Here is a 14809-nt window from a genome sequence, read left to right on the forward strand (position 1 = left end):
ATGGGTGCACAGTGTCTGTCTGTGTACATACAGACACACAGCCTGCATGTAGAAGAATAACGTGGAAGACAAAATTCGGGTTGGTGTGACAGTGATTTTCCTCAGTGGTATTTGTTTTCTTTAATGAACAGAATTCTAAAAGAAGCCAGAATTCCTCCAGAGCCCTAGCCACGTCAGCTAGAAAGAGGTGCAGGGTGGAGAAATGAATTGCAGCGAGTGAAGCGTAAGAAATGGAGAGACCGCCCTTTCCCTTAGGCTCCCTGGACGCAGTTTGATGGCAAAGAGCCTGGTCCGAGATCCCAAATGCCAGCTGTGGAGCAAATCATTGTTAAGCCGCCCCCCACCCTTACGTACCCCCCACCCCCCCCACACACTTTCTGAGAGTCCTTCCCCGAAATGCACAGCCACCTGTGAATGATAGGGGTGCTGGCCTATTGAGCCTGTTTTGCAAATGAGGAAACTGAGGCTTGGAGAAGCTAAGTCGGTTGCCAAAGGCAACAGCAGGTGTAGGGGGGAGGGGGGCTGGTCACTCCTCTTTCTGTTCGCTCCCCGGAGCCTCGCGCTGCCTTCCTAATGCCTGCCTGTCCTCCCTGCACGTCTCCAGGCATAGAGTTCGTTGTGCCCAGGACAGGGTTTTACTGCAAGCTGTGCGGGCTGTTCTACACGAGTGAGGAGGTGGCGAAGATGAGCCACTGTCGCAGTGCTGTCCACTACAGGAACTTGCAGGTAACAGTCACGGCCCTTGCCCAGGACCTTGGGTGGCCCCTGGCCTCCGTGCTCAGAACAGGTAGCTGGTTCTGTGCTAAGCTTGGCCCTGCTTGCCTCTGTTCCTAGCTCCCACCTTTAAGGCCTTTGCCGTTCCCCAGGTGCACCTGCCACCCTCTGCTTCAGCGACTTTCTAGCTCCTCCCACTGCATGGAGTCCACCCTTCTTCCCCTCGACCCGACTCCACCAGGCTGCTCTTCTCAGGTGCTCTCAGAGCATCAGTCTCTACATTAGTAGTTAAAGCTTTTTTGGTTCTGTCTGCCTCCCCCTCTAGCCTGTGAGTAGGGCCCATGTTCACCTGTCCCATGACTGGGGTGGGGGGGTTCAAAAGAGCTTGGAGACAGCTGGCCATCAGCTCAAGACCGGTCCCCTGGAGGCAGAGGACAGATGGGCCTCACCCTCCAACCTTGCTGACCAATTCTGATACCACTGCCCCTCCCACAGCATGCTCTACTTCCACTTGAGTTCCATAATGCATTGCAATGGCCACACAGACCGTGCTCAGGATTGTGGAATCTATTCAGGGAGTTAGCAGTTTGCCATTGTCTACAGGAGGCTTCTCTCTGGTCCTTTGTCTCTCAGTCATGTGTCTTCTTGGCCTTTGCCCGACTAGGCAGTGTTACGAAGCTCTTCCATGGCTCCTCCATGATAAATGTCCAAAGTCATGCCATGCCATGCCACTCCACTCCACTAAAAGCCTCAGCCCAAAGACACTCAGCCTCTGTAGGTCAACCCGATTCCCCCAATTAAGTGCCCTGAGGTATCCTACTCCACAAGCTAATAAGCTAGCCTCCTGCCCAAAGGCATTCATCTGTACTCAGTCTGTGGGCCAGGAAGCCCACCATTGTTTCCTGTGTTCTGGCTCTTGCTACTACTACTACTACAACCACCAGTAGCAGCAGCACTACCACTCCTGGTACCAGACCTTCGACCACTACTAGTACCAGTACTACTCCTCTGCCACTTATCTGGTGTTACAGTGTCCAGTCCCTGGATCTAGGAAGCTTCAAGTGCAGGGACCCAGGGTCTAAATGAAATGCTCCTCTCTTGGCTCCTTGAATCTTTCTCAGAGCAAGATTCCCCCTTCTGTTTCTGAGGTGGCTCATTTTACACACAGCTCAAAAACTCCCTGCTGTCAAGTTCATTCCAACTCAGAGCAACCCTCTAGGGCAGAGTAAATAGAACTGCCCCTGAGTGGAACTCTCCATGGAGGAAACTTCGATCATGCTCCTGGGGAGCAGCTGATGGTTTTGAACTGTTGACCTTGCAGTTAGCAGCTCAACAAATAATCCACTACACCACCAGGGTTCCTTACTTATACACAGCAGGATGGCAATATTGGCTCATTCCCACAATGGAATCTCAAGCTTTCTCAATCACAGTTTACCTTGCTAACAGGCACTTAACAACTGAGTGGTATCATCCTATCAGCATCCCCCTTTCTCCTGCCTAGACCCACCTGGGAAAGAGGAAACACATCCAGGCATTTGATGGGCGTTACTGAGACCAGCTAGAAGAGCCATATTAAATATTAAACGTTTCACGGCTCTGCAGGTGTGTGTGTAGGGGCAGTGGGGGATGGGTCCCCAAAGACGTGGCTTCCACGTGCAGATGCCCAAGTTTGTTTCCCTGCACAGATGTCCCTGTTTGCTAGAGCAAGACGCACAGGTCCATTCCATCTCACGGGTCAAAGGAGGACCATGCAGATACTCACTCAGTAAACACCCATCACAGGCGTACTCTCTGCCCCACACTCTTCTAGATCCTCGGGTACAAGTGACAGGCAGATAGACAGTTATTCCTGTCCTCACAGAGTTTACACTCTAACTCGGGAGATAATCAATACATTAAAAATATATCCATATAAAGTGTGTGTATTAAAACGTGACATGTAAAAATACTTTCGACACCATGTTCTAAGGTTATGCCGCTATTTTTGACACTCCCGCCACACACACCAAAACATTACAAGCTGTGATCCTGTACTGATTGTAAACATACTTCAATTTTAGAGCTGTTCATGCGAGTTGTTTTGAAAAACTACTTTAGAGTAAGTGAAATATGGGAGGGGCCTTCCAAAAGTTCATGGGAAAAAAGGAAGTTGAAAGATAATTGAATTTTCCCCCGAACTTTGATACCTGGTATATGTCTAATCAATATGCATTAGGGTGAAGGCCAGGATTTTGTAACTTGGTAGAATGGGAACTATTATCAGAGGCTCACAGTAAGTATATGAAGGAATCTACAGGTTCTGTTACAGGGAATTGGATTTCTTGTTGGATCTCAACTCGGGGAGCCCCTGGTGGTGACCAAATATTAAAAAAATAAAGCAAACCCATTGCCATCAAGTTGATCCTGACTCATAGTGACCCTACGTGGAGTTGATCTTTACAGGACCAGACAGTCTCATCTTTCTCCTGTAGAATGGCTGGTGGGTTTGAACCACTGACCTTGAGGTGAGCCGTCCAATGCTTCCTCGACAGTGCCACCAGGCAACATGCCCTGATTCCAAGAACTGCAGAGATCATCGGTCTGTGAATTATTGAAGCATTCCTGGTCCCTAGGTCCTTACCCTGGGATATGAGCCTGAGTTAACTGGGCAGTTGTTCTAAAATCCCTACGAGGTCAAATTCAGCAGACAATGGGCGAGGCTTTGGAATATGAGATCTCTCCAAACGATTCCAATGTGTACTCCTATTAAGAAACTCAAAGGTGGGCCAACTCCCTCACTTGACAGAAAAGGAATGTGATGTGTCCCAGGCCTTGCAGATCAGTGAGTGAGTTACCAGATCCAGAATCGGTCATCTGATGCTCACACGTTCTTCTGTTGACCCACTAAACCAGTCTTGCAAACCTCGGCCTGGAAGACATGGCCTGCTTCACCATCTGCAAGGGCTTGTCAGTGACGGAGACCAAGCAGAGGTCATTTAAGCCGCATGCTTTCCCTGCAGGGAGAAAGTGCTCCGTGACTAAGGCAGCTATTGGCCCCGGCCTCAGGGCCCAGTCTCTCCTGGGGGAGGGCAGTGGCAGTCTGACTTGGCCTGCAGGACAGGTTCAAGTTGGACTCCACAGAGCCACCTGAGGGCAGGTGTCTGCCCTGAAGACAGTGTCATCCCCACCCCAGGAGGAGCCCACGGAGTGTCAGACTGGAAGGGGTCTCAGAGCTCATCTGGTTCAAGTTTCCCTAACGTTGGTTCTCATGTCTGCTGGTGTCCTTCAAAAATGCCCTTCCTGAGCTGCGTCCTCTCCCAAGTTGCCCATCGTTCTCGCTAGGGCTGGCCCAGGACGTCTGCAGTTTTAAGACATGCTTTCTAGTTGATTCTGATACTTGCCTCTCTGATGCAGCGTTCTCTCCTGGTTGCTGTTAGCCCCAGGAGACCATGCTGCACCAGATTATCCAGGAATTTGGGAAGAGTTAGAACTTGCCAGAGCCAGCCTCTCTCCCAGCGCTGGGGCCCTGACAGACTCACCTTCCCCACACAGCGGGCCCAGCAGGCCTAGACACTGGCTAAGCCCCTCCACTGAGCAGACTCGGTTCGGGTTTCCTGGACGCACCTGTTGGGGCTCTGTCTCCTCCGCCACAGGCTACCCAGATAAGGTTTCTGTCAGTGGCCTTGATGGAATGCCTCTGCCCCCACCGCCTCGCCCACTCCACCCCACCCCAAGTTGCTCATGTGAAAAGTGAAGAAGCTGAACCAGAGCAGCAGGTGCTGGCTCACACTTAGGTAGGCAGCTTGTAAACTTAGCACCCACCAGGAGGCCACGGGGTGGGGTCGGGATTGCTCTGGGGGTTGGGGCAGGAAGGAGCCTCCCTTCCCTCCCCTGTGAGCCGCCCCTGTGTGCCCCACTGCTGGTTATGGCTGAGAAAGCCTACTGGGAGTGGTCTCATCAATGGGTGCAGGTAGGAAGGCTCGCTGCCTACAGGGCTTTGGTTCCTCCTGAAGTACCTGCCTATACCCAGCACACTTACCCAGGTCCCCTGATCAGCACACGTTCTCCCTCCCCTGGTGGCACAGCAAGGAGCCTTGGTGGCAAGGTATGGAGTGGTTCAAACCCACCAACTTCCCTGAGGGAGAAATATGAGGCTGTCCCCTCCCTTGAAGATTGACTGTCTCCGAAATCCTAAGGAACAGTTCTACTCTGTCCTGTAGGGTCACTATGAGTTGGTACCACTTGATGGCAGTGGGTTTGGTGTTGGTGCTGCCACAGGGAAGCCCTTACCTCAGTGGTTCTCAACCTGTGGGTCGCAGGCCCTTTGGGGGCCGAACGGACCTTTCACAGGGGTCAACCCGATTCATAGCAGTAGCAAAATTAGAGTTATGAAGTAGTAACGAAAATAATTTTATGGTTGGGGAGGGTCACCACAGTATGAACTATATTAAAGGGTGATGGCATTAGGAAGGTTGAGGACCATTACCTTACCTGGTAACTGAAAGGTTGGGAATTTTAATCCAACCAGCTGCTCCTCTCTGGAATCATAGAAATCTGCCTCTCTTTACGGGTCAGAAACCCCCCTGACAGTGGTTCTCCACCTTCCTCATGCCACAACCCTCTCATACAGTTCCTCATGTTGTGAATCCCCCAAATATAAAGTTATTTTCATTGCTACTTCATCACTGTCATTTTGCTTCTGTTATGAATTGGGCGACCCCTGTGAAAGGGTTGTTTGACCCCGAAGGGGTCGCTAGCCACAGGTTAGGAACCGCTGCCCTGTGGGCATTTCTACCCTGTGGCTTGCGGGGAGTCAGAACCCACTTGACCACCACCACCACCACCACCACCACCACCACCACCACCACCACCTCCTCCACCTCCTCCACCACCACCACCACCTCCTCCTCCACCACCACCACCTCCACCACCATCACCACCTCCACCACCATCACCACCACCACCACCACCTCCATCACCACCTGCTCCACCTCCTCTACTACCACCACCACCACCTCCTCCTCCACCACCACCACCACCACCACCACCACCTCCTCTACCACCACCTCCTCCTCCTCCACCACCACCACCACCACCACCTCCACCTCCTCTACCACCACCTCCTCCTCCACCATCACCTCCACTTCCTCTACCACCACCACCTCCTCCTCCTCCTCCTCCTCTTCCTCTTCCTCCTCCTTCTCCTCCTCCTCCACCACCACCTCCTCCTCCACCACCACCACCACCACCACTACGTGGCCGTGGCAGGAGAGGCAGAGGTCCTTGGTCAGCAGCAGCCTTGCCCAGGGACCCTCACTTACCCCCCCACCCCTCTCTTCCAAGCTCTACCCACCTCTGGAAACTAGCCACAGCCCCTTCCATATGGGTAGACTGTCCACGCTGTCTTGCCAGATCCTCAGAATCAACCTTGCACGCGGGATGGGAGGGAGGACACCATTTCTCCCATTATCCAGTTAGGAATCCCAGGCTGGGGGACGGGAATGGATCGACTTTCCTGACATCGTGCAGCTGGTAACAGTGAGGATCACACAAGAACCACTGACTGGGCTCCCACTTCTGGCGACCCCAGAAGAGGGATTGGTCTGGTTCAGAGCCGGCTGGTGGGCGGGGGTGGAAGGAGATGGCCAGGCCTTTCTTCTGAGGGCCCTCTGAATGACACTCCATGTTAGAATAAGCCACTGCGTGCCGAAGGGTTGGCACCACTCAGGCACTCAGAGTGCTTATTCCGTGCCTGGGGTTGTCGGGAGGAAGGTGTCCGCTCTGGTGTGGACGTGCAGGTTTCGTTGGCATCAGCAGCCTGTGGTCGGTCCCTCATTCTACAGACCGCAGAGGGGTTGATCATGTGCCTGGTCAGAGCTGGGATTAGAACCCATGTTATCTGAAGGCAAAGCCCGGATGCTTGACTTTTGCCCTGGACGGAAGCCAAGCTCTTGGACTCCCAATCCAGTTCTCTGTGCATTACCCCTTACTGTCCTGGCCCAATCAGAGGACCCCAGCCAGAGGGGTTGGGAGTGGGGGTGGCGGTGCCCAGCCAGTTTCCTGGTGTGTCTCCGTGTGGTGAATACAGATGTCCCATAGCAGCAAGCTGGACAGGCTCCCAGTGCTTGGCTCAGGGCCAGTCAGAGCAGGGAACGTTTAGGGGGGCAGTGTGGAGGCAGCCCCCCAACCATAGAAACAGGACCATTTCTTACTACGTGGAGGGACCTCCAAGACACTCCATCTGCGAGCTTGCCCTGACAGGAGACAGATGGTTAGCGTCTCAGATGTCTGTGGTTTCTGTCTTCCCCAAGTGCTAGGGGACAGCCGTCTCTGCGCCTGCCTGGCCCCTCCAGGAGCAGACTGGCTGCCAGGAGACTGGGCCTCTTTCTGGGAAACAGGAAGAGGGGTGGTGAGGGCTAAATGGCACTCCCTACCAAAGGCAGCTAGCAGAGCGTGCGGCTCAGAACTCAGGCCCGTGGTCGTGTTTGCCGTTCCTGGTACTGGTGCGATTCTACTTTCTCTGCTCAGAGGACTTGTAAATGGTCCTCCTTCAAGGAAGTGCATCGTTTAGCATGGGGCCTACAGCGCTAGGCCTGCGGCATGGCAGAGAAGAGGGCACTGCACTGGCCACCGATAACAGGGACTAGGGGTGGAGACCAGGCGGCACACAACTCCTGACCCCTTTTCTCTCCCCACTTTCATGCCTCCCCACCACAGAAGTACTTGTCCCAGCTGGCTGAGGAGGGCCTGAAGGAGGCGGAGACGACGGGCAGCCTGAACGCGAGGCCGGAGGACAGCGGCCTCGTGCCCCACTTCGAGAGGAGAAGGCTCTGAGGTCCCTGCCGCCCTGCTGCTGGAAGGGGGAGGGCAGGGCCGGCCGAGGCGGGGCCTGCCTGGCCTTTCTCCAGGGACTGAAGGTGGGAAGGAAGGAAGGAAAACGCAGGCAGGGCATGTCGCTGGGCTTGTTCTCGGCAGAGGCTGGGTCCCCCCCGGCATGTCCAGCGGGCTGAGGGCCACCAGCGGCCTCCTTGCTGACTGTCTTGGTTCTCTCTCTCTCTCTCTCTCTCTCTCTCTCTCTCTCACACACACACACACACACACACACACACACACACACACACTTTCAAGTCACTTTTTTATCTTCCTACTTCCTCCCTGCCTCCTGGCATACCAAGAGTCATGTCCTAGTCACAACTCCCAGCTTCCCAGGGATGCTCACAGTGTTCAGATTCTTGGGAGGGGACATAACCTGTCGGTCCTAAGTGAGTTATCAAAGGAAACGGTTTAGCAGAGGCTCCCCGGGTAGAGAGGGCCACGTCCGGGGTCTGAAGTGAGGGGTCTGCTTTGTGAATTGGGCTCCTGCCATCTGCCTGAAGGGGCACCAGAGGGAATCTGTTGGCAGAAGTTGCATCACGAGCCTCTTCCTGCCTTGGAAGCAGCACGGCAGTATGCCTGTTTGAAATCCCCTTTCATCTGCTCGGTTATTCTAGAAGCCTGCTGGGTTTGTGCCTTCAGGTAAAAGTAAGTGGAGCTTTAGGAGCGGGAAAGGACCCCTGCCATTCTGGAAACTCTGATCCGCTCGCTCACACTTATTTCCCCACTCTGGGCGTCAGGAACCTCAAGGGCTTGTTCTGCTCTGGACACCCGCCCCCCTGGGTGGCGGGTCATGTTCATCACCGGGGAACACAGAGGCTGCTACGCTTGGCCCTCCCGCGAGAACAGCAATTGCTGTGGGCTTCGGTCGGGTTGGAGGCTGGTCCCTCTGCAGGGCGTGCCATTGACTCCAGAAACAGAAAAACAAGGAAATGGCACCTGACCTTGACTCACCCTTGGTGCCTGCACTGAGCAACTGGGAGCCTAGCCACAAGGGGAGGGGAGGGGCGTGACGGGGAGAGGCAGACTGACTGACAGCCTCTGCCATGTGTGGGGTGTTTGGAGGTGGGCCCCTGCCAACTTGACAGACGTTGACAGCGCCCCAGGGCCCACCCCGTGTACAGACTTGGATGTCAGAGCATTAAGGGGGTCAGTTCCCTCATTCCCCAAGTGCTTCCAGTCGGGCAGGTCAGGGCCTTCAGGGCCCAGAAGGACTTCAGGTCCGGTCTGACGGTCCACTGGGAGGAGTTTGGGACAGAGGTGCTGGGGAATCGGGGCTGGACAACCGCCTTTGAGGAGACCGCAGGAAGGTCAGCGGGGGCATTTGGGTGCTGTTTTCCCAAGCAGGATACTCCCCCCCTAAAAGCCCCGTAGTGGTGAAAACAAGACGAGGAAAACATCCACGTCCCCTGATGTTCCTGTTTCTGACCACAGCCTGTGCGCCTGGAAGGGAGGGAGGGAGGGAGGGAGAGAGAGAGAGAGAGAGAGAGAGAGAGAGAGAGAGAGAGAGAGAGAGAGAGAGAGAGAGAGAGTTGTTGCTGCTGCTCTTTTCCTTTGTCTGGTGGGTACGTCCTCCAAACGAGTGGAAGAAGGGTGGAACGATGGCCGAGTGCCACACGGGTATTCTAGCAGGCAAAGAAGAAACGGGGGCACAGAAAGAGGAGCCCCGCGGGCCGTCAGATGATGGTGCAGGAAACGGTGAACAGGGAGGAGAGAGCTACACAGAGGGAAGAGCGGGACGGCAGGACGGCAGGCTGACGGGTTCAAACAGGTGTGAGGAGAGGCTAGATGGAGCAGGAAACGAGCTCATAGGTGACCTGACGCCTCAGGACTGTTGGCAAGTGGAGTAAGTTCTGAAGATGGCGGCTCCAGTCAGGCCAGGCCTGTTCCACTGCCAGAGGCTTGAGCGTCTGGACTCCACGTCTCAGAAAGTGGACCCCTTCCTGCTCCCCCACGAGCCTTTCTTCCCGCTGGGAGGGAGTGTGGGAGGGCAGCTCCCGCCTCCTCACTGAGCACCGCCACAACAGCCTGGAGCAGCGGTTCTCAACCTGGGGGTCGCCCAAGTCATCGCAGTAGCAAAGTGACAGCTGTGAAGTAGCAACGAGAATAATGTCATGGTTGAGGGGTCACCACCACATGAGGAACTGTATGTAAGGATCGCGGCCTGAGGAAGGCCTAGCGCCTCCTCCATCAGAGGCTGGAAACTGCGCTTTCCTCCAGGCTGGCAGCCTCATCCTCCACCTGACTGGCGCATTCCCCATGTGGCGTTTCCATGGAAATCTGACTGCCTTTCACACTGCAACCTCCTTCGGGCTCCTTCAGGCTCCTTGCCAGAGACCCGCCCTCCATATTGGAGGCCTGGAGAGAGCCCTGAGGGAGGGAGGGAGAGGACCCACGCGCTCTGCTGTCAATCTGAATCTTCCTTTTTGAAAGCATCTTAAGAGTCTCTACTGGTGTGTGTGTGTGCGTGTGTCTATTTATTTCTTTCTATACAATTCCATTGGTGTGGCCCTCCAACGACTACATAATTTGCACTCACTAGTCCTCTGTCACACACAGCACAGTATTAAAGGCAACCAGGAAAATTATTAATTTTTTTTAACTTGTGTTTGTCAGCCATTTCAAAGTGTCTCTCCCCTAAAAGGTTGCTCGAGAGCAGGTGCTCCCTTGAGTAACAGACCCGTTGGTACCCGGCGTTAACGTCACCAAAGGCCTGGGTAACTTCCTTGTCATTGTGGACACCCAAAATAAAGTATGTGGCTCGTATCCCCGAAGGATTTGGTAAATTTGATGTTGGCATGAGCAGCCAAGTCTGAGGCTGTGGTCACTTAGATGATACTTGAACTGGACCAGAGCTTTTGTTTTTTGAGCTTATGGGAAAACGAAGAACAGAGAAAACACACTAGTTCACTTTGAACTTGTAAAGGATTAGACTGTGTTGAGTGTCCTATAAGTTGTCACTTTTCATGATCTGCATAACCGCCCGCAAAGTATTTGTTTTTACAAAAGGAAAAAGGAAAAAAAAGATTTTTAATAAAGCAGATTTGAAAGCTTCTGGCTAAGTGGCAGTGTGTTATATATGTATGGAGTTGGCTTCGGGATGTCACTGAAGACAGGTTGGGATTTGGTACCTCTCCAATCTAGATGTTTCTAAAGGGTTTATCATTAGACCAAACAACTGCTGTTCATAGCTTGCTTGGGCCACCGGCATGAACCCAAGATTCTCGGCGTGAAACTCCAAAAGGGTAGACGGCTAGGGGAGTGAGAGGCTGCTGGCTCTTCTGGAGGCACCATGTGGCTTCTTTAAAAATGGCAGTGCGGTGGGGTGAACCCCCATGGATTGTGTGAGCATTCTCACCTCCCAGATGAGAGACGTAGGGTCGATTCCTGGCCAATGCTCCTGGTGCACAGCCACAGCCGTATACAGCATGCATGTTGCGGTGATGGCTGAACAGGTAACAGGAGACCTTCTGATCCAAGGCAGACTAGGAAGAAAGACCTGGTTGGTCTGCTTCCCCACATCAGCCAGTGAAAAGCCCATGGATCACAATATGATCTGCAACCGTCCGTGGGGATAGTGCAGACCTGGGCAGCGTGTTGTCTTGTGGTACGTGGGGCAGCCTGACTTGGCAGCAGCTAACAACTAGACGACTCGCTACCTCGTGCTCGCCAATTTTCCTAGTGAGTGAGCTCTACTCGCTCTGCACCTCCCCCATGAGGATGATACAAGGCGGCTTCCTCCCCCATGAGGATGATACAAGGTCCGAGCTGAGTCCTGGCCTGGCACCTGTCAAGCCCCGTGACTTCCTGAGTTCTATTTCCTGCAGGTCATGGTATTAATCACCTCCCAGCGTTGCTTCCAGGTTAAGGTAAATTACTCCGGAAGGCTATTGGCATGGCAGAAGGCACTGAATTGTGTCAGTCTTTGCGATCCGTGTCCTGGACAAAGCCCGCCACAGTTCAGTGATTCTGTTTTACCCCCAACCACTTCTTGTCCCCAAACGAGGCTCATCTCCTGGGCCCAGTTGCTCAGTCCTTTGAGAGTCCTGGAACCTTCTATGAATCCTTCCCTCTTGTTAGTCATGCTCTTGAGTTGACGGGGTGGATCCAGAGGTCAAAGGGGTCATTTCCGGGAGCTGACCATAGATCTGAGACCGTTGCTGTGGAGCCTGTGGCTGCTACTCCCTCCCGCCCACCCTGGCCAACTGTGGCCATTCTTGGGCTGAGCTCAGGCCTGGTCTCCCAGCCACGAGCGGTGGGGAAACATCCTTCCCTGCACTGCTGACTGCACCCCTAAGTTTAGGCTCCAGCGTGTGTGGGGTGCCGCTAGTGCCGGGTCACAGCGCATTGCTCCAGGCTGCACAACCCGAGGGGCACCCTCCCCACAGCACCTCCTGGGGGTGGGGAAGGCAGCCATGTGCCAGTGAGCCCCTGGACTGGCAGCTGTCCAGCCCACCCTGAGCGATGGCCCTGTCAGATCCAGAGTCCTATTCTGACATTCTGACTCTCTCTCTGAGCCTCCCCCTCACCCTGGGAGCCAGCCCCAGGCTGTCTTTGGCCTGTCTGCCCCACACAGACGCTGGTGTTCCCACAATCCCCCACCACACCGGGCCCCAGGGGTGCTGGCTTTGGGCCCCATCTGATGCAATCTCTGCACCTTTGAAGATCACTAGCAACTGCTGACAGTCCACCCAGTTTGGCAGGACAGCTGGACTTCCCCACAACAGGTCTCAATTCTCCCGTCCCACCAGGCTGACCCTACTAAGGAGCCTGCCCCACGTGGAATCCTGAACATGTTCGGGCAGGACGGCCCCAGAGAACTCCTAAGCTTGGCTCTGGCTTTTGCAGGTGAGAAAACCAAGGCTCAGAAAAGGGATGTGGTTTGCCTAAGGCAATACCAAACCCACTGCCACTGAGTTGAGTCTGACTCCTAGTAACCCGAGCTAGTATTTCTGAGACTGTACATCTTTACAGGGAGCAGACAGCCTCATCTTTCTCCAGTAGAGCAGCTGGTGGGTTTGAACTGCTGACTTGGAGGTTAGCAGCCCAACAGTGCCTAACCCACAGTGCCACCCAGCCCCCTGGAAGGCAATACAGCATAATCGTATAAGACAAAGCCTGGAACTTAGATCGCCAGGTTGCTCTTGCTGGTGACAGGGACCATTTAGGTTATGCCATGTGACTTTTCAAGGTCTGTCTAGCCCCAGCTGGACTTTGACACTCAGCAAGGGACTGGGCAAATAAACAATTCTCCGGCTTCCTTGTGCATCCAACTCACCCTACAAGCTTGTCAGAAATGCAGGTTTGAATCTCCTTTCCTTTGCAATGGACTCATTCAAACGTGGTGCCCATTGCCCCCCAGTTCCTGCCAGCTCAGTGTATCAGGTAAATCTGTACAGGGACAGACAGCCTCATCTTTCTCCTGAGGAGCACCTAGTGGTTTGGAACGACCAGCTTTGCAGTTAACAGCCTGTCGTTTGTCTGGGTAGGGCCCAGGAATTTTCGTTAACAAGGTTCTCGCTGATTCAGTGCAGGTGGAATGCTCTGAGCACATTTTGCAAAACTGCCTGAGACGCCAACCTGGCTCTGCCCCAGGGATGCCTAGAAGAGAAGGGGCATCTCTCTCATTGGGGCTGGGGCAGGAGAGACCATGCAATGCAGAGGAGATGCCAGTTCAAAGGGCTGCAGGGGGAGGGACCCAGAAGGAGGGCAGCCTGATCCAGCAGGTGTAGGTTTAAGGGCTGGTGGGGGGTGGGGAGGCTTGAGACTGAGTCTGAGTCACTTGTCAGGGTGTTTGTAGGTGGATTTTTTGGGTAGGCTTGGGCAGAAATCTGTTTGCCCTGCTCGCTCCTGGTTCAGGTTTGAAGGCATTGTGGTTATGAAGAGACTCACTAAGATCTGGTAAGAGCTGGGTGCTTGAGGACAAAGAGATGTGCAGAGTCTGCAGTCCATTTGGGGGGAATCCCTTGGGGCTGTGTCACTGCCAGGAGGACCCCTGGGGTCCATGCACACTCTCCCGCACACCCCTCTGGTAGTGCAGGGCCACTGCAAACAGAACGAAGCCCCATCTCCACACCTCAGTGTGTGCCCAGTATGGCGGACATTGCCTCAGGCAGCCTGCTCTATTCTCAGAGGCAGGAACAAGTATTCTCCCCGTTTCCCAGATGGGGAAAAGGAGGAGGCGCTGACAAAGTGGTCTGTCCAGGATCAGTCAGTCAGTGGGGGGCAGAGTTTGGATTCACGCCGGACCCTCAGGCCACACTCTTAACCACTCTTGCCCACTGTCTGTCAGGCCTGGCACCATCTCGAGTCTGTCTTCTCCAAGCCTCTAGGACAGGGGTTCTCAACCTTCCTAATGTTAGGACCCTTTCATACAGTTCCTCATGTAGTGGTGACCCCCTACCATAAAATGATTTTCGTTGCTACTTCATCACTGTCATTTTGCTATTGTTATGAATTGGGCCACGCCTGTAAAAGGGTCGTTTGACAACCCCAAAGGGGTCGTGACCCCCAGGTTGAGAACTGCTACTCTAGGATCTGGAGTTGACTGGACAGCCTATTTTTTTTAACATTTTATTAGGAGTTCTTACAGATAGCCGCCCTTATCATTTTCAATACATTTTCTTCTTGAACTCCCTGATAGCTCTCCTTTTCCCTCTCTTCCCCACCTTGCCACCCTCTGAACCCTCAATATATTATATATTAATATTATTTCTTGCCTTAACCATGCATGTATCCATTCTCCTTAAAGCCTAATGTCTGTTCCCTTCAAGGTGGGTTGTGCAGTCATCAGTTATTGATTCCCCTTCCCCCTGCGCCATATACTTCTGATGCTTAGACCCGACCCCCGAGGTCAAACCCTGCAGCTGACCTTCCCAACACCTGCCACCAGTCCCACCCCCAGAGAGTAAAAAGTCCCGCTCACAGCACGGCAGGGAACCAGGCCCAAAGGCCAAAGGAAGGCAGAAGAAACGCTGTGTCTCCTTCTCTCCACAGACTTTGTAGGCGGCTGGTTCTTGAGGGACCAGAGAGGGGGTGCCCACTCCTGAAGTGCAGGCCGAGGAGGAAAGTACACTATGCTCTGTTCTTGGGGGTGGGGTGGGGAGCCTGGGGCCCAGGGGTGTGACCCAAAGGGGACTCCCCAAGGCCCCAGAAGGCCAGGCAGACCTTGCACTTTTGACCTGTCCTCCCTGAGTAAAACTCCCTTGTTTATTTACCTGTTTCTAATGAGGAATTGAGA

General features: G+C 53.9%; 1 protein-coding gene across 1 annotated transcript in view; it reads left to right on the plus strand.

Moving 5' to 3' along the window:
* RBM20 (RNA binding motif protein 20) overlaps positions 1–7597 on the plus strand; it is a 204774-nt gene extending 197177 nt beyond the window's left edge. The window contains exons 14-15 of the mRNA XM_075533462.1: positions 605–726; positions 7414–7597. Coding sequence (XP_075389577.1) covers positions 605–726; positions 7414–7530 — 239 coding nt within the window. The 3' untranslated portion in view covers positions 7531–7597. The remainder of the gene's footprint in view (positions 1–604; positions 727–7413) is intronic.
* Positions 7598–14809: the final 7212 nt, after the last annotated feature.

This window comes from Tenrec ecaudatus, chromosome 16, assembly GCF_050624435.1.
Source record: "Tenrec ecaudatus isolate mTenEca1 chromosome 16, mTenEca1.hap1, whole genome shotgun sequence".
Classification (NCBI taxonomy): Eukaryota; Metazoa; Chordata; class Mammalia; order Afrosoricida; family Tenrecidae; genus Tenrec; species Tenrec ecaudatus.